General features: G+C 39.8%; 2 protein-coding genes across 7 annotated transcripts; one reads left to right on the forward strand and one right to left on the reverse strand.

The window, feature by feature from the left end:
- PLK4 (polo like kinase 4) lies at nt 1-14787 on the forward strand. Of its 2 annotated transcripts, none has more exons than XM_015276633.4 (16): nt 1-201; nt 702-797; nt 1529-1624; nt 1717-1831; nt 3708-4740; nt 5627-5727; nt 7061-7431; nt 8389-8493; nt 8819-8921; nt 9717-9866; nt 10528-10658; nt 11402-11493; nt 11870-12005; nt 12905-13045; nt 13475-13581; nt 14206-14787. In XM_015276633.4, exons 1-16 carry the CDS (start codon nt 172-174, stop codon nt 14303-14305), a joined length of 2907 nt encoding a protein of 968 aa, XP_015132119.2. In that variant the 5' UTR covers nt 1-171; the 3' UTR covers nt 14306-14787. The 2 variants fall into 2 exon arrangements, with proteins under 2 accessions (XP_015132119.2, XP_040555798.1); XM_040699864.2 differs by lacking the exon at nt 1-201 and adding an exon at nt 427-600.
- Nucleotides 14355-26667, reverse strand: MFSD8 (major facilitator superfamily domain containing 8). 5 transcript variants are annotated; one of them, XM_004941007.5, is made up of 12 exons: nt 26529-26667; nt 25657-25742; nt 24616-24659; nt 23248-23488; nt 22835-22948; nt 21541-21685; nt 20968-21026; nt 20372-20477; nt 19478-19612; nt 18992-19095; nt 18637-18893; nt 14355-17508 (listed from the first exon to the last, which is right to left on the reverse strand). In XM_004941007.5, the coding sequence occupies exons 1-12, from the start codon at nt 26606-26608 to the stop codon at nt 17293-17295; spliced, it is 1587 nt and encodes a 528-aa protein (XP_004941064.2). In that variant the 5' UTR covers nt 26609-26667; the 3' UTR covers nt 14355-17292. The 5 variants fall into 5 exon arrangements, with proteins under 5 accessions (XP_004941064.2, XP_420463.2, XP_040555799.1 ...); XM_420463.7 differs by having other exon boundaries at nt 20372-20480; XM_040699865.2 differs by having other exon boundaries at nt 20372-20480; nt 26029-26652.
- Between the last annotated feature and the right edge of the window lie 129 nt (nt 26668-26796).

Raw genomic sequence — 26796 nt, forward strand, 5'->3', positions numbered from 1 at the left:
GGTAACGGCGCGATTTTTCAAAATGGAGGCGCAGGGGGAGGGGGGCGGCCGCCGGGCCCGCGAGCGAGCAGGCCTGGCCCGAGGCGGGCGGCGGAGGGCGCCGTGATGGCGAGCCGCGGCCGAGGTACCGAGGAGCACCCCTAGCGAGACCCGAGGAGAGCGGCCGGCGCCATGGCGACCTGCATCGGCGAGACGATAGAGGTGGGGTGCGGGGGCCTGGCTCGGGCCGCCCCGCCATTTGCCGTGGGCGAGGCCGAGCCGGGCGGGATCGCCCCCTTCCCGGCGGGGAGGCGGTCGTCGGGGCCGGCGCGGCGGCTAGGGCGGCCGGGGGCTGCCCCGAGGCGGGGCGCGGTCCGAGCTCGGCCCCCGCGGGGCCTCGGGCGGCTCGAGGCGCTGCGTGTGGCGCTGCCATGGCAGCGGCGTCGCGGCGGGCTCCCTCGGGAGCGGCGGGCCGGGCGGCGGGAAGGCGGCTGCCCCGCAACGCCACGGGGAGCGGAGGGCGCAGTGTGAGGCGGGCGCGGAGCGGGGAGGACGATGCCGGGCACGGCGCCGAACGGCCCCGCCGCCGTCTGCTTGCGCGGCCCTGAGGGCTCCGTGCAGGTACTGACCGCGTCGCTCCGGCGGTTGTGGGCTGCGGGCTTCTTCGGGGGCGCGCTTTCCGTCGCGCTGGGGCTGACGGCGGTTATGTGTTCGCGTTGCAGGACTTCAAGGTGGGGAACCTCCTGGGAAAGGGCTCCTTTGCCGGGGTCTACAGAGCGGTATCCCTGAAAACCGGCCTGGAAGTGGCTATCAAAATGGTAAGGCAGCCAGCTGGAGGAATCTGCAGCTTCTGGGATGCCCCCAGCAGAGGCAGTTGCAGCAGGTCAGGGTGGCTGTGCCTGGACCCCTTGTTTCTGGGTAACGGATGCTGAGAGTAGGATTTGGTCCTGGAAGGTGCAGCACAATCAAAAAGCCTATACTCGTAACTACTAAAAGTGTTAATGTTGCTGTTAAACCGACTTGAGCTGAGATACTCAGTCATGGTTGTACAATGATTTCTGTAACTGTAATTCAGAAATTGGCACCTACAAAAACATCGTTTAGTCTCTGTTCAGCCGGAGAGGTCCTGAGCACAGGAGGAGCTTGCAACCCTTTCACTTGTGTTAGCAGTTTCCCTTGCTGTAAGGGCAAACAGTTATGACAGAAACTCTCGTTTCATAGGCGTTTTGCTAGTTTTAATTACGACTTATACTACTTGCATTTATCCACCTTTTTTATGTTAGCTTCTTTTAGCGTGTGTGCTTTGCAAACTCAGCATTGGATTTCTCTCAAAATTTTGTTACTGTTTATTCATTATTTGAACAATTGTCCTCAGTTTCTCTAAGATATTTGCTCATGAAGAGCATCTAGTAGGCAAAGCAAAAACCTTGTTTATATGTCAGGGTGTTCAGGCAAAACATGCATCAAACAGTTAAAATTCCAAGTTCAGTTAACTAAATGCATGCAATCAATGCTGCACCACTTGAAAAACATTGTGATCTATTTTCAGATAGACAAAAAAGCCATGCACAAAGTGGGAATGGTACAAAGGGTTCAGAATGAGGTGAAAATACATTGTCAGCTAAAGCATCCATCTATCCTTGAGGTAAGGTTCATGTATTTTTAGCAGTAACTGCATATGTGGCTTGTTGTGTAGTCTGCAAGTATTCTAATTTCCTTGCTTTGTTTTTTTTTTAGCTTTATAACTATTTTGAAGATAGCAACTATGTGTACTTGATACTTGAAATGTGTCACAATGGTGAAATGAGCAGATATATAAAGAATAGAAAGAAACCCTTTTCAGAAGATGAAGGTGAGAATTTTTTTCTGAATCTCTCTTTGTATTTACATGATGACTTATTCAGTAAGTTTCTTTCCAGTGAAAGAACATTTAAAACAACAATCAATCTGAAACTGTATAGCTTAAAAACTTGTGAGAAGTGGTAACCTAGAGGTAAGTTATGAGAAACATTTTCACTTGAGTATTTCTGTGCTTTTATTTCTGTTTACACCCCTTGACAGTAGCCTGTGCTATTTGGGGTTTCAGAAAAGATGTCAATGTCTACCGAAAGGTAGAGCTTACCTTTATACACCAAATTACTGTATTAGCCTTCCAGATTCTAGCTCATCTTATGTAGGATCGTTGGAAATCTTCAGTGTGTTCCAACTGTGTGTGTAAATGAAGATAAAGCAGTTAACTCTGTACAAGTTGTGTGAGGGCTAAGTTAGGAAGAAGTCCAGTTTGAGGAAGAAATATCCAATTGGATGCTTGGTCTAGAATTGTTTGAAAGACTGACAGCTGAGGAGAAATCCTGCTATAGCTGCACTTCTGTTTCTTATGAAAGTCAGCAGACTAAAACAAAAATCTTATATGTAGAGTTCACTGTCAACAATTTTAAAACTTTAACTTAGCCATTACTTTTGTGAATAGTGTTTGCACAAGTCTAGCAAAAAAAACCAAACAGGTTAACTGCACTTACAAATTTGCTAATTTCTTTTTTGGACAATTGAGTGTGAGAGTTTCAGGTGTAGCATGGATCACTGAAAGGCAAAGTGAAACAATGCAGTTCTAGCAAATCACAGCAAAGTAAGCTGCTGTGTGCAGTGATTTAGGGCACAGGCAGACATGCTGTTCTGGTTTCACCCCATTTGGGTTCATTGTTTGTTGCCTCTGCCATTCCCAGAGTTCCCATGTTGGTCAGTTTCTGCACAGCTGTTTTAGTTTACCTGCCTCTCTGTCAGTTTCTAGTCTTCTGTCAAACTACTGTAATTAGAGACTTTTTAGAAACTCTCATAGAGCTGGATTAAAGGGCTACTGTTACACAGGCATCTGTTTAATCCAGGTCTGCTCCAATAGAAGTAGTTCATCTGATCAGAACCTTAGTTCTGAAAGCTGATAAAACTGCTGACTTGGATTAAAGAGAAAAAAAAAGGGCCTGTTCCTTTGACAAGTGATTTCTGCAAATGTTTGTTCCTCTGCAGTCATTGCCATCTGCAAAGAGAGAAAGGATTGTGTAAATTGTTTGCTTTAAGAATGATTCTTAAAATTGCTGTAATTGAAACAGCATAATAAATGATACTGTCTGAGCCTGGGTGAGGTTTTGTTGTTCTTGCTGTAACCTACAGCTTCAATATTTCCTGAATTTCTAATGTAAGAGAACGGAAACATTATGCCAATATTATAAATGTAGAAGGTTACAAGAAGCTGGAATACTTCTAGCTTTGCCAGTTTGCTAACGATAAAACAAATATCATCCTAATTGTCTCCTGTATTTTATAACCTGCATGTAATGAAGATGTTTGGCTTCATGTATTTGTTTCTGAAAGTGACGAGAGCAATTTAAAAATTCAAGTTCTCAGAAGCCTAATTTAAGGAAACTTCAGAAATATTTTCAGTTAGCCTGTGGTAATTGCATGTTTCTATTATCACGGAAACAAATTGGATTACTGCATTACAGTATGTTATTTTATGGACTGTTGTAGAAGACAGTAATGCTGTGTCGCTTCAAGCAAGAAAGCGGAAAGTGTTGTTCCTATCTCATTAGCATGACACTTAAACACCCTTGTAACATCCTCACTAGTTAAGGAAAGATAAAGGAGAGACAAGCAGCAGACTTCAAAGGATTACTATTTTCAGAGCTATGATTGCAGTTACTGCACTAAAACATTTGTTCTTGTGCTTTTGACAGCCCGACACTTCTTGCATCAAATTATCACGGGTATGCTGTATCTTCATTCTCATGGAATACTGCATCGGGACCTCACCCTTTCCAATCTCTTACTCACCAGTAACATGAACGTCAAGATTGCTGATTTTGGACTAGCAACTCAGTTGAAAATGCCTCATGAAAAGCATTATACCATGTGTGGAACTCCTAATTACATTTCACCAGAGATAGCCACGAGGAGTCCACATGGACTTGAGTCTGATGTATGGTCTTTGGGCTGCATGTTTTACACTCTTCTTATTGGAAAGCCACCTTTTGACACCGACACGGTGAAGAACACGCTGAATAAAGTAGTATTAGCAGATTACGAAATGCCAGCCTTTTTGTCCAGAGAGGCACAAGACCTTATACATAAATTACTTCGCAAAAACCCAGCAGATCGTTTGAGTCTTTCCTCTGTGTTGGATCATCCTTTTATGTCCAGGTGTAGCTCTGCACGGAGCAAAGATTCAGGGACTTCAGAAGATTCCATGGACAGTGGAAATGCTACCATCTCTACCACTTTTACAGGCTCTTCCAGCATCAGTACCAGCGGCTGCTTGAAAGAAAAGAAGAAGCTGTTAGTGGGACAGCCGCTCCCAAATAAAATTACCTTTTTTCCTAAAAACAAGAATCCCAGTAACGCTTCATCTGTAGATGGGAGTGGTTCTTTTCATCAGTGGGGAATTCAAGGGAAAGAAATGGGCACAAGTGGCAGGGGAAGAGTCATGCAACTTGCCGAAGAGAGACCACATTCCCGCTACCTCCGAAGAGCGCACTCCTCAGATAGGTCTGGCACATCCCACAGTCAGACTCAAGGAATATCAAATATCATGGAGAGGTGTCACTCCCTGGAACTGCTTTCCAAGCCTAGAGGAGGAACGAGGGAAAACACAGAATGCTTTTCGCCTGCAAACAGCTATACTGACATTGGAGAAATATTTAAGGAAAAGACTTCTGGTAGTTCTGGTTCTTTTGAAGGGCAGATATCTCCACCTGTAAAAGACCAACCACAGTAAGAATGAGCTCTTATTATGATGAAATTTTGAGTTACCTTATGTTGGAAGCATTTTTTTTCTTGGAACTAGACTGCATTAGGTACCAAAAGCCTCTATACTTGTAGCTTGAATACAGCATATAAAGGGTAGTACTTGATGCTCTTGATATGGAGAGGTTTACCTTCCCCCTGCCCCATCTTATAGTTCTTAGATGTGGCATGTGTACCAGCTGGACTGTAGCTTTTACTTGTCCTGGTAGACCTCTACTAATTACTTATTTCCTTGTAAAGCAAGCTGAGTACTTCATTCTCCACTGTGATTGTAGTAGAGACTATTCTTGCTGACTTCTCTGTAGAAGAGAGAGATGAGGGGGGAAGTCATTCTGTCTGACTGCCAACATACGTACTTGCTGCTCTGGGGTATTTCAGTCCATCTTTAGCAGTGCCTTATACCAAGACAAGATATAATTTTAAAAAAGTGTAAATTAAGGATTATAAAATGAGTAACACTTTCTGTCCCAGAAGGGAGGAAACAAACAAACAAAAAAACCCATTAGTCAAAGATAATGACCTGAAAATTAGTTCTGTATTTATTTTCTCCATCATTTTCCTGGCTTCTTTACTCTCATTTGACAGATTTCTTCAGCATATATAAACCAACCCAGGTGTCAAACATGCAAGGGAAGCTAGGGTGTTTGGTGTTAGATGGAGGTCTGATCTTTGTTTGCTGTGCAACACAGACCTTTCTTTCTGATAAACTTAATCTGAATTATCAGAAGTTACTTTTCTATTTCAATAAAATGAATATTTTGTGTTGTCATTTCTTCAGCTGTAGCAGTGTAACACTTGATGTGCAACCATTGTTGATGTAATCTTGATTCCATACGTAACTTTTATTTTGCAGCTCAAATTTTCTCTATCCAATGAAGCCCCCGTTTGGTTTGTTAGAGCAGAAGTCCCAGGCTGAAACCATGCAGCAGTGGCTTGGAAACATGCAGACAAATGGTGAGTTACTAATCAGTTACATATCTTTGTACTCAAGGTAGAGTTGCAACCTGTAACTATTCCTGCTGTTTTTCCAAATTTTGTTTCTTTGAGCTTATGATGGAAGGGATTGGCCATGGAACTGTGATGCTGGAGTGTAATGCTAGCATCCTAAATATTGGTGACTGGATTTCTGAAGGCTTTTTAGATAGTACTCTTCCCATGCTGTTGGATTGATATAATGAGCTACGTATAGCTGCCTTCAGAAGAGTGAAAAAAACTGTTATTTGGATGCTTAGCTTCCCAAAATGTAGTTCTGTTCTTTTTTTTCAGCATTTTAGTGAAAACAAAGGCACAAAGAAGAAAACCATTTTTTAGAACCTACCCTAATTATTCAGCTCTTACCTGAATTTGTGAATAAAATGACAAGATTGGCAGGTGACTCAAAAGCTCTGTTAATTTTGATGGGCAAATAAATAAGCCTTAAAGGAAAATATGACCTCAGTGAAAGATAATGAGGCTGCAGAAGGAGGGGTGGAGGAAAGGACAAAAGGCACAGAAGGGAAGGAGGTGCTCTTGTCACCCATTGTTATATCATTTTCCAAGAATGAAATTTAATCATAAAACATAATAAATCCATTCACACCTTTTTTTGTTCTGATATTACTGGACTCCTTACCTTCCTATCTATAGGAAACTGGAATCATGTGACATATGGTCCAAATAATCCTATTTAATTTTTGGTTGCTTCTCAGGTGTTCTACAACATGGCAGGAGTGGGTTGCTTATTTGGGTGAGGCACCTTTGTTATTTAAGCCCTTAATCTCAGGCTTAAATATCAGAAGTAGAGAAGCAGTTGCAGGAACCTTAAGTATAAAAATATAGTCTGTTTTTTTTCTTTTAAACAAAAAACTGGAAGGCTTTTAGCATGCACATTTAACGTTTGAAATACTAAAATCCCAATTGATGTTAAACGCTGTTGTTAGCTAACCTGAAACATATGTGAATCTTAGTGGTTATCTGGATGGCGACTGATTAATTATCTTCCAACAGATTGATTATTGAAATCTTAGCATTTTCGTTTCACAGCGCTGTTGTGAGGTGATTTGACGCACATTAAGGCTGTCATAACAGGTATACTTATGACAGCATTAATTTTAAATAAACTTTATTTAAAATAACCACTGAAGTTCCATGAGGACTGATACTGATTGGACTGAGTACTAAGGAAATCACATTGCCTGCTTAAAGCTGCCTAAGGTTTTTAAGAAGTCTTTTGAAATATAGTAGCTTTTTTTTTTTTTTGCTTACGAAGACTCTTTAAATCTCCAATGTTCTTCTACAATGCTTTCAGCTCAGCTGAGACCACCTGAAGACCTGACTGGCAATGGTAATGCACACGGAGGCTTTCGGTATCATCTGGATGTGCAGCAAGATGCATCGAGAAATGGATGGAACACCTTAAAGGATATACGGAATCATGATGCATCCCATGATTGTTCACATTCTTTAAATCAGAGAAACCCAAACAAACATATATCCGAAGTTCTCTGCCAATCTGAAAAAGTTCCGTCATCTTCACGTGGCCTTTGGCCAGCTTCAGAACAAAACCAAGCGTGGGGCAAAGAACCACCGGCACGTCAGAAACCTACGCTGCGAAGTGTAGTATCGCCTCTCAGTGCTTACAGGCTAAAACCAATCAGGCAAAAAACAAAAAATGCAGTGGTACGTATCCATTTTTTAAAACTGAATAATTAATTAAATGAAATTAAATAATTAAAATAGGTGAACATCTTTTAAAAATCACTTGAGAAATCAAACTTTTTTTTTCCTAAAAATCTATAGGTAAAGTTGGGTTATATGAATTTCTACTGCTGGTAATTTAGTTCAAAAATACCAGCAAGAATCATTGTAGTTTTTCTGAATATGGGATACTGCATCCTTGTGGCCACTTCTAGCAAATACTGTGGCTGCATTGCTTTTAGCTTACAAGGAAAGAAACTACAAGAAGACATAAGAACTACTGACCACATATATATTCCCTACAGTTTCAAATATCTGCACTGCTTATCTGTGCGAGTTGCATTTAAACTTTTGATGTGGTTGAAACACTAATACTTTTACAGATCAGGTCAATAAATGGATTAGATATGAAAATAGTCTTACTCTCCAATGCTTGAATATTTTTTTTTTCTTAAGTGCTGCTTTTTTCCTTTCTTGTAAATGAGGGAGAAAAAAAAAAAACAACAAATCAAGTTCCATTAATCCCTACTGATTGTGTGAGTTTTCTGGTTGGTTGGTTGGTTGTTCCTGCTATCACTTTTCTGCCTTTTGTTCCATTTCCTGCAGTCTTGCTCATCTCTTCTCCTTCCTCCATTTCTTATTTTTTAAGAGCATCATAGAGCTGACCTGTCTTGGTTTTGTTTGTCACTTAGGGAGCCACGTCCTCCCTGACCAGGTTTGTGCCATGAAGAAGCATTCTGTATTAGTATCGCTAAGAGTAAAAGTTATTGTGAGAAGCATTTATCAGTTTGCAGTATATTCTAGAAATATTCTATTGCTTATGTTTCTAGGATCAAGCTGTGCTTATAGGACATCTGTGGGGAAAAAAACAGTTACTCAGCCTGCTAGAAAGTAAATGTTTTTGAGTTTAACTCGCTGGTTTTGTTTCAAATTTTCTAGGTGAGCATTCTAGATACTGGGGAGGTGTGTATGGAGTTTATAAAAGAACACCATTCACAAGAATTTGTGAAAGAAGTCCTCAGAATATCTTGTGATGGAAATACGGTGAGAATTTCTAGTTTATTTAATGTTACTCTATGTGCTTACTATATTCTGTTTTTTTTTAATTCTCATTTAAGCAGCTGTGTGCTTGGAAATGCTTTGTCAATGTATGTGCAGACATAAGCTCTCCTTTGCATCCATGCACTGCCGTGACACAACCATATGGATTTGGACTTGACTTATAGAACAGTGAAGCATTGTTGAAAGCTGCTGCCATTAAATAATCACTCAAAGGAGTAGAGCAGTTAATTGTAAATTATATTAATTAAACTGTGCTTTACTTCCATGGGAGTTGCAACTGTAGATACGTTTTTTCCCTCTTTCGCAGATTGCGGTTTATCACCCGAATGAAGGAAGAGGCTTCCTTCTTGACGACAGGCCACCCATTCCTCCTGAAGACAGCTGTATGTATAATTTTGACAACTTGCCAGGTAATGTGACATTTATTTTTAAACAACGATGATTAATGTGATCCCTCAATGAATCTGGAGATTAGCTTTTACCCTCTGCTTCTCAGATAATCAGAAGGATGAAACTCCCTTCAGGAGAAGAGTCAAAGTGGTTTCACTGGAAACTTTTCTGAAACTTGCTGAGGATGTAAACAAATGTTTTCAGTGACTTTTATGGAAATCATAATGAACTGCTTATCCTCTTTACAATGCAGTGTACTGAGCTTGAGATTTCTGTTTTTTTTATTATTATTATTCACATTGGAGACCGTTTAAATTTGGTTTGAAGAAATATCAAGTGAACTTTAAAGAATGTTATCTCTAATTTGCACATCCTAATACTTAGATAGCATGGGGTGAAGAGGGGAAAAAGATATTTGAAAGCGTTGACAGATTATTTAATATAAGCAAAAGAGCAAACATAAGCTAACTACAAGTTCTTAAAAGACAACAATCTGCTCTTCTAATTGGAGAGCAAAGTCAGGTTTCAGCTGGAGCCATGAAGCCAGCTGGGCCATGATAGCTACTTAAATGACACATGCAGTACTTCACTCTTTTACACTGATGTTCTGAAGTATTTTGATTGAAGAAACAGCTACTGAAGGTGTATGCTTTTTTGAAAAAATAAAAAAAGGTGGAAATTAAACTCAATTTCTTTCATGTTTGTCAACTACTGAAATATCACAGCATTCAGCTATAAAATACATATTTGAGCTAGTGCACAGTGAATAATCTGACAAATGATAAATGTTTTAAAATAGTGTTCTTCTGTTTTAGAAAAGTACTGGAAAAAGTACCAGTATGCAGCCAAGTTTGTGCAGTTAGTGAGAACAAAAACCCCCAAGGTTACATTCTACACAAGATATGCCAAGTGCATGTTGATGGAAAATTCACCTCCTGCAGATGTTGAAGTATGTTTTTATGATGGTACGTATTCATTTTTGCAATTATCCAGTGATATTTAAAACACTGAAATACTGTTAAACAGTGGATGCTTCTGGTTGAAGAAATGCAAGAATCATGATCTTTATCACTTTGTCTTTATTCTAGTGCTCAAAGATCAGTTTATTCATTAGTTTGTTTCTGGTATCTTCTTCAGTGAGTGCATTGCAAAGGTATTATTGTCCTACATGTTTTCTTCTATGAGATCTTTGGCTCTATCTTTGGGAGTTAACCTGCTTACTGAAAGGTGTGTCCCTGCTCCTCCAAGCTTGCCTTTGTTTTCCACTGTTAACTTCAGAAAGGAGGTGGCCACCTTCTCCAGCTGTACACTTGACAAACCAGACTGCACTGACTCATCTCAGATGATTGTTCAGAAAGGCGGTTCTTAAAACATAATAAATGCATGATTCAGCCTATTTAAGTAGTGATCTCCGAGCATAGAGGGTATTCCGCTAATGTCACAGTCCCAATTTAAGTAATGTTTGATTTCTGCTAGTTACAGAGCTCATCCAGAAGTGGTTGTATTATTGAAGTAATTCCTAAGTCGGTGAATTTCATTTCAGTTGAGTGGAATGTAATGGCGGGGATGTGTGTTTCATAAATACTGGCATTGTATGCAAACCAGACTAGAAAATGCTTTTTACAGGAGCAAAGATCCACAAGACAGCTGGTATAACTCGTGTGATTGAAAAATCAGGGAAATCCTTCACTTTGAAAGGAGACAATGAAACAGGTTTGAAGAAAGAAATGCAAGTATATATGGATCATGCAAATGAGGTAAGTAGCTTGATGTTGCCCTTTCAAATGCAAAGCAGCCTTAAGAAATTAGATATCTCTTTCACAAATACGCTTCTAATGTCACTTGGCATGTTTTTTCTTTACAGTGATGAGAGGTGGAAAAGGCCTTGTGGTGGTGGCTGTTGATTTTACTTTGTTTTGTTTTTTTTTTAAAAGCAAATATTCCCGTAGGGATAACAGTTACACTGTCCCATGATGAAGACTTGGAGGAAATCCTTACTGGAGTGTTTCTCTGCCTACTGAAGGGATTAAACAGAATATGCAAAGCTGCTTTACACGGTTCTTAAGAAGACAACAGAACTGCTAGTGCTTAGCTGGGTTGCCTGCTATCCCTTCTCATGTTTCAGGTCACCCAATTAGCAGTCACAAAAGTAGTTATTATGTATTTGAACTTGAGAAATGGTAAAAACGTCAAAAAAAAAAATTCCAATTCAGCCTGCCTTCTGTGACTTTCTGAACAGAGTATAGGGATCTGTTATTCCTCTCTCTAGTCCTTCTGAAAGCAGAGGAGATGTGGATTAAGAGCATAATGCCAAATGTGCTGAAGTTACCAGGGAGTCTTGTGGTGGTGTAGTTGTTTAGTTTTTTTTTAATGGCATTCATGGCTATTATCAATATTCTGGAAGAAAGCATTTCCCTACATAGGCTCACCTGCCACAGTAAACGTGTGAAACAATTAGACTGTTCTCAGTTAAACTTGAACAAGCTCTATCTAATTCCAGGGACATCGCATATGCCTTGCACTGGAATCTGCTATTCTGGAAGAAGAAAAAAGGAGCGAAAATGTTCCATTTTTTCCAATAATTGTTGGAAGGTAACATTTTTACCAGTACATATTTATGCACTTGAATATTCCTTCTAAGCAGCCTTCTGCATGTAATGCAAGCAGAAGCCAGGGTTGTTTAACAAAGGTTCATAGTCATTAGCAAGATAATCATTAACATTATGGCATGTATAAAAATGCTGGTTTGGTCCTGCATACCTTTCTTTGATACTAGGACAAAAAAAAAAACTTGTAAATTTAGACTTAACCAAACTAACGACTAGCATGTGTTAAAAACAAGTCTGTAGAAGAGTGGTGCCATCAAGTGTAGTCTGTGGTTTATGGAATGAAAAGCTAGGTCTCCTCACTTGTTTCCTTAGTCCCTTTTGAAAAGGTAATTTTCTTCCTTGTCTCCTTATTTTTCCAGAAAACCTGGCAATACTGAATCTCCAAAGGCTCTACTGCCTCTGTTGGACAACACCAACTGTTCAAAAGAAGTTACGGCACTGGATAGAAATACAGCTGCCAGTTCTACTCCAGTTCAAACTCTGAACTGTACTCCTGTAAGTACATGAACATACAGCAAAGACTGTCCGGTAGGAACTGAAAGACTGCAGGTCTGTTTGAAGTAATGTAATTATTATGGATGTATGCCTTTACTAACCATCTGTGAGCATGCTGACTAGAAACTTTTGCTTTCAATTAACTTGTCATGTCTGGATTTGAAATGGACTTCTCCAATGATGTCCTCTGAAGCTTTCTGACAAATGTCTCCTGAGAACATAGCTTGAAAATTGCTTTCTTGTGTTGCACAGAGCTGTCTTGTATTTGTTTTGGAGGGCTCTGACTTGCTGTCAGGCCTGTGTAGCAAATAGCAGTCACCAAGGATGTTAGCAGCTTTAGCAGTTGAGGCTAACTGAAAAGGTGCTACATTTGTGGGTTTTTTTTAAGTGTAAATATTTGTCTGTCTCTAACAGACTCTATACGTGCTATATGACTCCACAATAGAACTGTTTTTAAGATTGAGTATTCTAGTCCTCAAGTAATAGCAGTATCTTTATTTCTGTAAAAAATACTGGCCAAATGGTCAGCTGAATGAAGGTGATTTCATAACCTAATGTGTGCTGAACAATTTTCCTCAAGATGAATGGAAATTCCTGACAATCAAATGTGGAAAGGATGAGTTTTAAGTAGGAAGTCTGCTTAGGGCGAAGTTTCCCCTCTGTGAAAATGGGGAATCAGTGGAAAAACTGTCGTAATACTGAGCCTTAGTGTAGAAAAAGTCCTCTGAAATCTCATGGGCTTTTACAACATAATGCTGTTAAATGAAGCATATAGCCTAAATCTCTCTGTACATAGGAAAAGATTAAAGAAACAAGGGTGGTAATTAGCCACTACAGTTGGTGTATAATCTGTTCGTCTTAACAGTAGGACTGCTAATGCTGTCATTTCTGGGTTTTAGGTGGTGTCATATGAAAAGTCTACGTTTATGGCCAATGCTACTGAAAGTCCCTGCTCCTCTGTTCATCAGACAGAATGCAGCCCAAATTCAGCTCAACTTTTAAAATCAGTCTTTGTGAAAAATGTTGGTTGGGCTTCGCAGGTGAGAAATAGTGATAAAGGAGTCTATGCTTTTTTCTTTTTTTGAAATAATGAACTTCTCAAATATAATTTGTGAAGTATGTATGTACAGTTGTGCTCTGCTACAGAGACTGGAGAACTGTGGAAAGATCCTGTCAAGTAAGCATGTTAGATAAATACTGCGGTGAACTACATAGACTAAAGAACCGAAGTAATGCCAGTTGAGTATTTCACTTGCAGCTGTCACTGATATCTTATGGCTACTATTGCCTATTAGAGTGCCTTCTATCATTCATATTTCCCTCTAGATACAAGCTGAAGTTGTTAAAATTCTGTTTCTTTATGTAGAAGTAAAGGTGCTATGACAAAGCATTTCAGCTTTATTTAATAGAGTAATTCTAAATGTGTAATCTTTGATTTTTCTTTCCAAATGATACTGCACTCTTGTTAGCTGACCAGCGGAGCAGTATGGGTTCAATTTAATGATGGATCCCAACTGGTAGCCCAAGCAGGTGTTTCTTCTATCACTTACACCTCTCCAGATGGCCAGACAACTCGGTGAGTCTCACTACTGCTTGAAAAAGTAAACTTCGTAACTGCTACTTTTTGTTGCTGTTAAAACTTAACTTTTTGTTATCTCTTTAGCTGATTAGCTTATATAAGCTTTATGAATAGAAGCTCTGAATTTAGGATAACAAATTATTAAAAAAAAAAAAAAACAGAACAAAACCTGGCAATGAAGTCTACTGCTTGGTCTCAGAAAACAGCTACTGTTCATGTATAAAAGAGGAGAGGGGGAAGACAATCCTTTATCATTAGTCCTTTTTTTTGTTTGTTTGTTTTTTCTCTTAAGATACTGCTAGTTTAGGGAAAACGTGTTAGGGAGATAACACATCAACATGGATGCAGGGCACTTGCCTTACTCATACAGCCATTCAGAAATATGCTTCCTCTGTGTGAAGGTCAAGATGGTAACATATAATCAGGATATTATTGTAGCTTGCCAACATTTTTTAGATGGAATGTTCTTATTCTGAAATAGTTTTTCAGTTGAATGCATACAGGGATTGGAGGGGAACAGGACATAAGCCATCAAGCTCTGGTTAATTTGTCTATCTATATATACATACCTGATTTAGGAGGTTTGCAGTTTAAATTTTATGTTCTTATTTGCCTTTGCAGGTATGGAGAAAATGATAAGTTGCCAGAATACATCAAAGAGAAGTTGCACTGTCTGTCTTCTATTCTTGTGATGTTTACCAACCCAACTGGTCCCCACTGATAAAAGCAAAGCAGGTCTTCGGGCACAAGAGCTTAATAAACACACTCACTGACATGAAAGTGACTGATTTTATTAAGCTTATCCAGAAAGTCTTCCAAATTCTGGTTTAAAAAAAAAATAGGAAGGGAAGGGTTGTTCTACAGTTTTTTTGTAAGATACTTTACAAGCACATTTTTCCTCAGAATGATGGATAAACTTGCTCAAGCAAAACATTGAGCAAATGAGTTCTAAATGACCTCACGTTTTTGGGAATAATCTCTATTTTTTTTCTTCCCCACTGCTTTACTCAGTGATGATAATCAAGGAAAACATATCTGTGCTGTTGAAGTGTTTGTAAATAACTTGTATTTTTACCTCTTACAAGTAATATATGTAAATATGTACATGTTTTATACCTTTTTTGTTTTTATTTTTGTAGCAGCAGCTTTTGAATTCCCAAGCATTTTATACCCCCCAAAAATAAATGCAGTGGTAACCGTCCAGCTCTCTTTGTTTCATATTCAAGTTCACTGAGACCCTTTTCCCGTAAGTAGTAAAGTTCAACTGTACCAGAAGCTGATGTGTTATTTTAGAGCATCATATGTTGGCATATGGATGGGTGAAGCTCAGGGCAAATAACTATAAAATGGTTGTACAAAGCTGCTTCTCACTTGCTGAACTGAACATTTGCACAATGGTTTGTATATTTAGTATTCTAGCCCTCGGCAACAGGTAACTGAAATACGTACAGATGAAATCTGATAGGGAAGCAAATAACACATGCTGCAGTGAGCTGATTCAATTTGTTTTATAATCATCACTTTTTATTAACTTCAGATACTTTTCTCTTACATGTTTATAGTAGTGTCATTCATAACAAGTAACAAACTGAACCAGCACTATGAGTAACTGTTTGAAAGCATTTTATGTGCTGATATTCCTGTTCATATTATTAACACTCGTGGATAGAGTGTGAGCATTCTTTCAGCTCTTTGATAAACCAAGTAGGCTGCAAGGCAGTTAGTTAGAGCTTTTATAATCTTTATTTAATTATAGTATGCCTGCTGTTTATAGTACCAATTCACCATTGATGAGGTGTGGGCCAGCACTGTGTGTTTAAAAACTTGTAATACCGCTCACACTGAAAATCTTCAGGCATAACCCACTTTGGATGTGCCAACTGAGTGTACCGAAAGTTGAGGAAAGCCTAAGTATTGAGCCTTCCTTCAACACCAGGAAGTGAAATGGCATAAATGTTTAGGAAATGGTTCAACTAATTTATAAAGAAACGTGACAGGGAGGTAGGTGCAGTCAAATTACAGCGTAGACCAGAAAACAAGAATAGTTCACAAGATTCAAAAGGTAATACCTGTATTACCCGGTACCTGTAATGATACCTGTAGCAGTCATGCAGTAGCTTAAACAACAGCAGAAGTGGTGAAAATACAACTCTTGTGGCCAAAAGCATTTAAAATCTTGCAATCAGTGTATTGTTGAGGCATATAAAGTATTTTGAATATTTACTGGTTTTATCCTTAATCCTTGAAGATAATAAAAATGCTACTGTTACATGCTTTGTCCTAACAGTCAGCACAAACTTTGTTGTAGAACGCAAAATCCTAATTGCTACTAGCCTCCTTGAAAACTCTTTCTAGCCTTTAGTTTCTGAGGTCCAAAGAACTCTTGGTTGATATAACTCTAAATTTTTCTTCAAGTTTGTTTTCACCACTAACATAGCAAAGTCATTGCTCATAATGTTTTGGAAATCTGCAGCAAGAAAGCGTGAGGAAAAAACCTGTGTTCACTTGAGTAGGTATTGGAAAAAATAATCTTTTAATTCTGTAGTCATTCAGTGCTTTAACAGTTAAGAATACGTTATTACATTTAATATATTCAGAAGGCATCAAATAGTAGGCATGTTAAACAGCAGTTACAACTTGTATTTACTGGAGCTATTTCAGGATTTTCCCCCCGTAGGACTGAAACACCAAACGAGCACATACAGATTAACTTAGGCCCTGTTATGAAGGAAAAATATTTCACTTTATAAAGTAAAAATAATTTATTCAAAGGTAAACCGAGTTCTTACACTGTATTATCAGAAAATAATCTACAGGGAATAGTCAACAGCTAGGGAACCATCAGTTTCTTCCTTTTTACTTAATTAGCATTAGTTAAGACTGATCACTCAGGTAGTATTCAACTTTGCTACTGACAATGGAAGTGTACACTATTATGTTTAGTAATTCCTTCTTAGAGTAAGGTTAGGAAAAGCTATACATACTTTGCTCTGTGCAGTTTAACCTCTGCAGGTTAGCCTCCTTGCTATAAAAAGGCATTCAACACAACAGTACTAAAAAAGTGCACTAATTACTGTAGTTCAAGTAAGTCACCAAGATTGATTTTCAATGGCTCTTCACCAACTTAAGTAGATAAATCCCACCTAAACTATTTTTGTGAAGTAGGCACCTGCTTTCCTCTACGATTCTGTCATGCTTCAAGTCCTTGCATTGCTAACATAGCGTTCCAAGTAAGACATTTTCTATGAACCAGTGCTCAGAAGCTAGCAAACTAGCATCCAGTGGTTCATTTACGTAGTGATTTTTCTGAACAAAGTGCTTGCAGCTCAACTAATCTTATAGTTACAAGAGTTATTAATCCTGATTCATAGAATCAAGATATACTTCTTCCTGAAAGAGACTCTTAACCTGTGACCTTCACTGCTGCACTCGGAGCACACGTGCATGTGAGCATTTTAAATATACCATTATATTGATTCAACTCATTCACATCTGTCCTCTGCTGCTGGAAAAGTGGACTACAAAATCTCTACTGCAGCAGGTATAACCATATGTTAGGATATGATCAATTTATGTGTCCTGCCAATGCGTAAGTACGTATCTATAGTTCACACATCCAACAAGGTCAGTGGTTAGGCACTCCACGTTAAAAAGTAGCAATGAACTGTTATTTTTGAATTATTTTTTATCTTCTCATTGCTTATGTATTTAACAACTCTCTTCTTGCATCCTTCCATGTCTGACAGAAAATGCAATAAGTCTCTTGTATACTATCTCCAAGACTAACAGAGAGAGTACAACCACTCCACATATTAAGCTAAATGCCCAGCGTGGTCCCAAATGAGTGTATATTTGGCTCACAAAAACCGGTCCAAGTATGCGTGCTCCACTTCCAGAAGCAGTTAACCATCCCATGTAGACACCCTAAAACAGAGTTAGTTGCACAGGATTTAGCTAGCCAGGAATTCCCACCAATTGAATTAAAAAAAATACAGAAATGTTTAAGCACTTATTTTTCTGAAATTTTATTAAGGCACTGAGTAGTTATTTTCCAAGAGTAATGCCGAGCTTCTCTGATCATTAATTTGAAGGCTCCACCATACTACATCTACTATTCTGAAAAGATGTTCTGACTCTTAAATACTTAGTCCCTTATGGCAAAGTATATAATGTGGAAAATAGTAAGCCACAAGCCTTAGGCTTGGTTGTCCTGAAACTTTCATGCTGTAGGATATGCCATACACTGCAGTACGATCCTTGTTTTCTGCTTCCTCTCTGGGCTTGGCCTGGACTTTAAAAGAAGGTTAGAATTCCTGGAAACTTCTGTCCTGGTTGACAAGTGCTATTATTTTGTTAATGACATGAGGAATATAAGTTAAATCATAGAATGGCCTGGGTTGAAAAGGACCACAATGATCATCGAGTTTCAACCCCCCTGCTATGTGCAGGGTCACCAACCAGCAGACCAGGCTGCCCAGAGCCACATCCAGCCTGGCCTTGAATGCCTCCAGGGGTGGGGCATCCACAACCTCCTTGAGCAACCTGTTCCAGTGCGTCACCACCCTCTGAGTGAAAAACTTCCTCCTAATATCTAACCTAAAACTCCCCTGTCTCAGTTTAAAACCATTCTCCCTTGTCCTGTCATTATTCACCCCTGTAAACAGCTGTTCTGCTCCCTTCAAGTACTGGAAGGCCACAGTGAGGTCTCCCCGTAGCCTTCTCTTCTCCAAGCTGAACAATCCCAGTTCCCTCAACCTTTCTTCATAGGAGAGGTGCTCCAGCCCTCTGATTGTGGTAGTGGTCCTTCTCTGGACCTGTTTCAAGCGCTCTGTATCTTTCTTATGCTGGTGGCCCCAGGCCTGGATGCAGTACTCCAGATGGGGCCTCACAAGAGCTGAGTAGAGGGGGAAAATCACCTCCCTCTCCCTGCTGGCCACTCCTCCTGTAATGCAGCCCAGAACACAGTTGGCCTTCTGGGCTGTAAGTGCCCTCATCTTAGTGAAGAGAGTGGGAAATAACAAGTGAAACAAACTGATTAAGCATTGTGCTTACCTGAGGTTTGGGGCCTAGAATTTTTGAGTATAAAGTGTAGGACATAACATTACAAACTGGATAGCCCAGTCCTATTAGTATGTCAGAGCTGATATACTGAGCCAGATAGATCATGGGAGTATTCAGGCACCATGACTGTGTGATAGGGCAGCCTGCAGGTTCTGAGTGGTTGGATGAAAGCTGCATTGCTCGAAAACTCCAGAAAGGCATCACCATTTCACTGGGAGTTGTTTGGGGAACGGAATTATTCTTAATCTCTGTAAAAACAAGTAAAACGTGCCATTAAGAAGAGATACGATAAAAAAAGTTTCAATTAAACATTATGACTGTAGTTTAGCATAACTTGGAATTATACCTTGCCACTGGATATTTGGTAGTTTTTTCCCCCAAGGCAGTAAGATAAAGAATCCAATTAAGATGATCAGTAAGCCTCCATGGAGTATGGCACGTTCACCTGTCCTATCGAACAATGAAATTAGAATTAAATATATTATTTAAAGTATAATTTGGGAAGGTGTTAATGACATAGCCCACTCGCTAACTTGTAGAAAAGATGCCCACCAAAACATCTGCAACAAGAATAGCAAAATCACAGTAACTTAAAACTTGTTTTTCTTGTGATTCCAGGGTAGGAGAGAGACAAGGAAGGGGGTTGTGTTGCCAGAAGAAAAAAATAATTATAGTATCATGACTGTCAAAATCAGAAGTACTTCACTGTCATAGCATGCCCAAATTCACTGACAAGTAGGAAACTTCCAGAATACAGATTTGGACTTGGTATAAAACTTTTCAGGCTTAGCTAACATAAGTAATAACATTCCAAGAAAATGCAAGAACTTACTTTTTAGACAGCGTTTTCACCACCATGAAAACAATAACAGATTCAACGCCAATGGCACTAAGGATTATTCCATTATAAAAAACAGCTTTTTCCCTGGTCCAGGAATACATATCCATCGTCAGTGGAGTGGCTATGCTAAAGTGACAATGCAAAATGCCATTATTATTATTATTTAAGACAACAAATAAACAAAAATCCAAACATCTTCTCTACAGCCATTTCTGTGTATATGGCTATGTCCTTAACATCAAACACAGTGGTGTAGAAGCATTTTCTCCTGACAGGCACATCAGTGAACACAGACTGATTATAAACTAATTGTCATTTATTAAAAAACGAATCCACTACACCAAATTCAATACTGCAATGCAACAGCCAGTTCTTGAAGCATAAACAATATATTTCAGATGGCTTATGAAAAGATTATAGAATTATTTTCTTACATAAAGAAAATAGGAGAGTGAATAGATTGCCTCTTTATATGTATTTAAAACCAGGTAGTGTAAAATTGGGTATTTAAAAATGCAATTGCATAAACAATATAAAATAATTGCAAATATAACTGCATTATCAATTGTTTCAGTCATTACTGAAATAAGCTTCACTGGAGCTTTTAGAGTTAATAAGTTCAAGATATGTATATGCATCTATTCAAAACCTTTTACATTAATGTTCCATGTATCCCACCGTGCTACGTATTTTTACTTACTACTGCACTTTAATTCATTACTGTCTATCAGGATACAGCAATTTAATTGCATATAGTTTGGAACTCAGAAACACTTCTATTTATAGAGAGTATGATTAAGCAAATGAGTACAAGAGAAAAACTTTGTCATGAATACTCTGCTAGACTATGTGATATGTCACAGTATTTTGTGAGAACAGACTTACGTTTCAAAGACTGCAAACACAAACAAGATGACAAAGAAGAGAAAATTGACTGCTACAACAGCAACGTGGTCAATGTTTCCTTCTGCATCCTGATCCAGAACACCACCTTCTGAAAAGAAAGAATAATCGAATCTGCAAACTAAGCCTTTTTACATGATGATTACAGACAGTAGTAGTTCTTTTACTTTGCTAAGTATTTAACATGCAGTTTGGTGGGCAGGTAGACAGTTATGCTTTGCCAATTGAAGTAAAATATTTTTCAGATCTAAATGGAATTGCTAAAGCTCCGATTCCTCTGAGAGAAAAGGACTTCAATTTGTTTATACCATCTGCTGTCTCACCGTAATGCTGAGACCGACAAGTCCTGAGCAGCAGCAAAATAAGCAAACTGCTCTACAGATCTTTACAGTGGGAAGTGGAACACCTGCAGCTCCTCTGACAGGGTCACACATTTACACAGCAGTGTAATTCCCTGCATGGCAGTGGAGACTGGTTCTCCGAGCCCTGCAAAGCATTTTCATAGGCAAAATGTTCAGCTGTAAAGGAATACTTCCAAATTATAATCATAGGGTAAGCTTCAAAGATAACACAGATACCTTCTCTTTCAAAATTGATACTGTTGCATTGCCGTCCCATGTCATCCACTCGGTGCTCTCTGGAAATGTAGAACTGTTTTCAATAATACACATATTCACTTCATCTATCACTAAGCATATTTCTAAATGGCATCAACTCTTATTCTAAATACTCCCACCTCCTTTGGTGGGAGTACCACCACCTGTGCAGCCTACATTTAACTGCAGTGACCAGCACTGCATTTAAGAAACAAAATAGTCTGGCGGGAGAATATTAAACATCTGTATGCTGCCACTGCCACCAATGGGCTAACTGCATAACAATCCCCTTTCAACGTTCTTAAAAGAAAGCCACAGAACCCTGTTAAGCAAGCTACCTTTATTTCTCTTTAAAGAAAAACCTGTGCAGAAACCAACGTAATGTGAAAGATCTGTATTACAGAAAGTAGAAAGTCTGAAGTAATAAGAACTACAGATTTATAGTTTTAGCACTCCAGGTTTCAGGCTGACTATTCCTTCTAAGCAATGCAAGGTTCATTACGATGCACCCACTAAACTGAGGGAGAGTATTCTGTTATTTTTCACTTTGATTACCTGAATATAGCAAAGGTGAGAATAATATTAATAATTCCTAAAAGAGCACCAAATAAAACTGGTGCCGTATACATGTTCAGCTGAAGATGAATTGATTTCCATGTTATTCCTTCTTCTCCAATCAGCGTAAAACAAGTCTGAAAAACTGAAAACAATTGTAAGAAAATGTTGAGAATCATTCAGAAAATATTACAACACACAGAATAAGCATACAACAACTTTGCTTACCTAGCTTTGTCATTGCCAAATAAAATATTTTACCTGTCAATCTTCTTACATTTTGAGACTCCTGTTCTAAATAAACTCATGGATTATTTTATTTTCAATGAAGTTTAAATCACTGCAGAGCAAAAGAGTGTAAGATTAATGTCACTGACCAGGGGGAAACGGACAAACAGTTCCTACCAAATTAGGGAAAGGAATTAGCTGAATTTATGCCCCGTGCAAATTGCAGAAAGAATGCAGATTGTCTGCTGCTTGTAGACCCTTTAATACTGTATGAACAGCAGCTCATAGCAACTAGACAGCAGTTATAACAGCGGGTAGAACTAACTCAACGCTCTGCCCTGAACTTCTCCTCATTATATCACTGTACACAGAGAACTTCAGGCGTAATGACTGATTACCTTCATCTCCAACTTTAAGACACAACTAAAGAGTAGAGGCTGCTTAGGATAATATTGCTGGTCACTCTTCACAACACAAGCCAAGTCTAGCCCATTTCTCCCACTATGTTGATAAGGGTATCTCAGGAGCTACATAACACCTGACCCAACAAGCACCACTTGAGCTCTTAATTCCCTGAGCTCTCTGTAACATTTGTTACCTCTTTTTAGTTTTTGTCAATGTGAAGACTTCCTGATGCTCACTACAAGATCAAAAAGATCTCTTGGATGTTATTTTCTACAACATGTGAAGCAACGTAGATTTTCAGTCATTTCTGAAAGGCCGTAGGGTAATCTTAAACTCCCTTCTCCATGAATAAGCTGCCAGTATAAACAGAACATCTTGGAAACTGTTTTCCCTGCAGTCAGTAGCCCAGAAGTGCTACTTTTTAAACTACAACCAATTAGGATTTCTTTGGAACAGAATATTTTGTTTATATTGACATATACAAGCATATATGAGTGAATCCTATTCATTCATGACTACTTTGATACCGCTGGCAAACTGTGCTTTGAAACCATCCCACACACAGCTGCTGAGAATTCCTACTTCCAATGCCCGATTTCATCTTGCAGAATATGAGAGAAAAGCCAGCTCCAGAGAGGTGAGGAAGTAAGACATGCTCTACCTGGTCCTAATATGAAGCCCACTGCTTGGCAGGCACTGGTATTGGCCATGGCACTTGTTCTTTCTGTAAGAGAAGTGGCACCTGCAATATACGACCGAACCACAGCCACGTTTCCTTAAAAAAGAGAAACAAATAACAAGGAAGTGTCCAAGTAAACTCTAAGTTCTATTCTTAAATTCTCCAGTTCTGCTTTCTTTTTTGGCAAGAAAATAATACCTGTGTGAATATGTACATTCATTTACAGTTGTGCAATTACATAATGTTGTTATAAACTAGGACAAACTCTTTACCTTGCTTATTTATAAATTATCATTCACATAATGATAAATCAGGTGCTAAAATATCACGTTAACAATCTTACATGAGACACAACATCTATTAATTTTCAGAAATGTAAGCTCAGCGGTGATTACCTGCTCCAAATCCCACAAGAGCACGTGCAGTAAGCATGTAGTATTTGTTGTGTGAATGAGGTAAGTGAACATAGGCATAAAGACAATTAGCAGCTACTGAAATTGCAGTTGAAACGACAAGAGGTTCTCTCCTTGGTCTGTAATTGGACCATAAACCAAAGAGCGGAGAGGCAACCATTTGGCCAATGCTGTATGAAGCTATAATCCAGCCCAAGAAACTCGCATCTGCTGTAGGATCAATCTGCAAAAACAAATGAAGCAGCTGTATAGGTAAAGTAGTAAAGCTTTTTATAACATCAGCAAAACCATTTCAGATTCAGTACTTGAAATACCTGACTCTGCACTGTAATTCTGAGTGTATATGCAGTATTACTGTGCAGTAACACAGTGTCCAACATGAGCTACCACTGAGCACACTAGCATGTTTGCATGGCACTGTGCAGCATTACACAGATACACTATGCTGGGCCTCAGAAGCAGTTGCTTTTGCACAGTACTTTGTATGGGCAATAAACCTTTGCTAATTGTCTCAGTCAGGGCACCAAACTGACAGCAAGTACTCCCCTTCTGAGACTGGAAATGGCTCATCTGCAGCAAATTCAACTGTTTCTCGTACAGCACCACTAACATTACAGCCTACGGACCTAATTAAGCAATAAGGTAGAGTTGACAGGCTAGGAGCAAAGAATCACTTAAGTCACCTCTGCACATGCCTGAATCTGTCCTGATTTACAAGGCTGATGATGCATTCTCTTTTCTTCTCCAACACAGCACCAGCCTCAATTTTAACAGTATCTCTAACACTCTGCCCAGGATATGCTCTTCCAAATTTGCATCTGGAGCAGTCTTCTACAATTGCATGAGAGGTACAATCCTAGCATAAATTAAAATAAAGTTTTAGAGACCTTTTACATTGCTTTTGACAAGAATGCAACAAAGAAATAAATCAAAACGCTCTCGAGGAACACAAGCAATTTTCCATTACTGATATCAAGAAGGTCTACATGTAATAATCCAAAGCAGAAAGAAGAGTTTCTACATTCAGCTTCCTTTTGTTCAAAATGCAAACGAGCACTACGTTTTCTGCTTTAATACTACAAATGTATTCAGACAAAGAGATTTCAATTGACTCGTTGTTCAACAGTGAAATAACATTGGAAAACCAAACATTTTGGGATTACGATGTACCTTCCTCAATTCAGTCAACTAACAGATTTTATGGAACAGTATAAGCGATCTGTAGATGGCAAAATAAAAGTCTCAATATAACCACACATTTCCCCTTGCTGCACCTCTGCATAACACTGCATAATTTCTGAGCAGAAGTTCTGTCCTCTTATTAATTCAAAGACATTAATATTTACAAACCTTTTGGAGATATGGCCATACAGACATAATTACAATTGAGAAACCTGCAATGCAGTAAAAACACAACTGAAGTTACTTTGTTTGCCATGCCTATTAGTAATTCAGTCTACTGAAACAACTACTGTGGGTTCATTCTTCTGCTCCCAAGCCTGCTATGGCTTAAAACTCAGTCTGCCACCTCAAAAAACTATGTATTACATGCTTGCTTAAAGAGTAGCAATTCTTCTTGAAAAGAAGACCTATTTTTAAACAGGACATAATACAGTTGCATACATACTAAGGAAAAAAACTCCTATGAAAAGAATAGTGACGCACAAGCAAACTGAACGCAATTTTTCCTCTCAGTGGAAAGACAACAAGGTCTCTGAGTAAAAAGAATGTCTTCATTCACAGATACATTTGTATTAAAGAATTTTTAATACATCAAATGGAACAACAGCAAAAAAACCCTGAGATATCCCATAATCCTCCCAGTTTCTAGCCCCATAGAAAGTCGCTGGAAGGCAAAAATCAACAGAACTTTCGCTTGAAGGGGCAGCTGTTTAGGACTGAAACAGGAACTTTTTCTGCAGTGGAGCTGCAAAATCCCTTCAGAGATGACAAGCTGTGATATGTACTTTGAAACAGATAAGACACATTCACACAAAGATATAATCTCTAAAGAGCTCAGCTTCTACTTTCATTTCCTAAAAGTTTTACTTCGGATTATAAAAGTACGGCCTCTCTTTGGGTTGTTTCTCTGTCAGAACCACCACCTTCTACCATTACCCCACACTACTGCAAGCCCAATGAAACAAAGATTTCATTGATAAAATGTCATTTGTTCTCAAAACACAGCCTTACTTATTTTATTAAAAGTAAACTTTTGTTTCATTTGCAAGCCCTATCTTCTTCTTTGATGAAAAAAAAACCAAAATGCACCTTTTTATGGGCATAAAGGTTAAAGGAGTTAAGTAATTAACAACTGGAAAGCCCTGTACTTTTCACATCTAAATGTATCCACTAAGCAAAGAACACCGAAATCCATCTGTGTTTACTCACCTACACTACTGAGAAACATAGTCAGATACATGATCCAGATAGACCTCCACCTGCTCTTGTAATGCTCCTCTGTTTCCACGACATCTCTGGTTTTTGAGGGCGAAAGAGAAAGAAATGACAATCATCACATTCCCTCAGGACATTGTAAGCACTTTCCATGGACACGGCACAGTACAGCTGCATAAACCTCTTTAACTCCCACACAGCAATGGACTTCTCCACAGGACAGAACACCTGGCAGGCTCAAAAATACTACACTGAAAGACGTAAAAATTAACAGATATAGGATAATAGCAATATTATAATACGTGTGGTTGTATTATATTATAATAAAAGGGAAAAAAAAAAAAAAAAAGGGAAATAGAAACGTACCACCGGGTACCACCGCATTCAAAAGTGTTGCACGAGAAGAACCTCATCGAGGGAGACCTCAATGCAATCTGTGCGTCTGGAGCATCACAGATTTCACATAAATGCTTCAACAACCACCTATGAAGCCACAAAACCCCAGGCGCCTCTCAGAGCTGTGACTAAAGCAAACCAACCAAAACCTCTGACCAACCGCTGCCTACGCTCAGCGTTGCGGCAAGTCTAGTTTTACTACTACCGAAAGAAAATAACGACAGCCGCTGCCCTCACAGCAAAGGCGCCGTGAAGCGAACGCCACAGGGGTGGACTGCCGGGAGAAACCTCACGGCCGTTCGGTCGCTCGAGGCCCGACCCGGACCGGGCGGCAGCGCTGACGCGCATCGCCGCGATCCCGCGGGACGGAGGGCCGCGCCGCCGAGGACAGCCGCCGGCTCCGGGGCGCCGGGAACGGCGCCGGCCGCCTGTTGCCGCAGCCCCTTCCGTCCAGCCCGAGGAGCCCGTACCTGCCCTGCTGCTGCTGCTGCCGCTCCTGCTCCTCCTCTCCGGCCCGCAGCAAAGGCTCCCGCCCCTCAGCGGCCGCCATCCCGAGCTCCGGCCGCTTCCGAGCCCCGCGCCGCCGGGATCGCCGGGATCCGCCTACCCGCCCCTCCCGGCCCGCCGCCAGAGGGCGCGTTCCGCCCCCGCTCCCCAGGGCGCCAACGGCGAGCGGCGGGGCGGGGAGAGTCGCCTCAAGCTGGGTGCCCGCCGGGCGCCTGCGCGCTCCGCCGACCC

Source organism: Gallus gallus, chromosome 4 (assembly GCF_016699485.2).
Source record: "Gallus gallus isolate bGalGal1 chromosome 4, bGalGal1.mat.broiler.GRCg7b, whole genome shotgun sequence".
In the NCBI taxonomy this organism is placed as follows: domain Eukaryota; kingdom Metazoa; phylum Chordata; class Aves; order Galliformes; family Phasianidae; genus Gallus; species Gallus gallus.

Excerpts from the sequence above, each read along its gene's own strand:
- PLK4 (XM_040699864.2), top strand. The coding sequence starts at position 535 with ATGCCGGGCACGGCGCCGAACGGCCCCGCCGCCGTCTGCTTGCGCGGC. Across the intron at positions 798-1,528 it reads TGGAAGTGGCTATCAAAATG|ATAGACAAAAAAGCCATGCA; the intron begins GTAAGGCAGCCA and ends ATCTATTTTCAG. Across the intron at positions 10,659-11,401 it reads ATATGGATCATGCAAATGAG|GGACATCGCATATGCCTTGC; the intron begins GTAAGTAGCTTG and ends ATCTAATTCCAG.
- MFSD8 (XM_420463.7), bottom strand. The coding sequence starts at position 26,608 with ATGGCGGCCGCTGAGGGGCGGGAGCCTTTGCTGCGGGCCGGAGAGGAG. Across the intron at positions 20,481-20,967 it reads TATCAATTTTGAAAGAGAAG|AAGGTGGTGTTCTGGATCAG; the intron begins GTATCTGTGTTA and ends CTTTCTTTTCAG. Across the intron at positions 19,096-19,477 it reads GTGAAAACGCTGTCTAAAAA|GACAGGTGAACGTGCCATAC; the intron begins GTAAGTTCTTGC and ends ATTGTTCGATAG.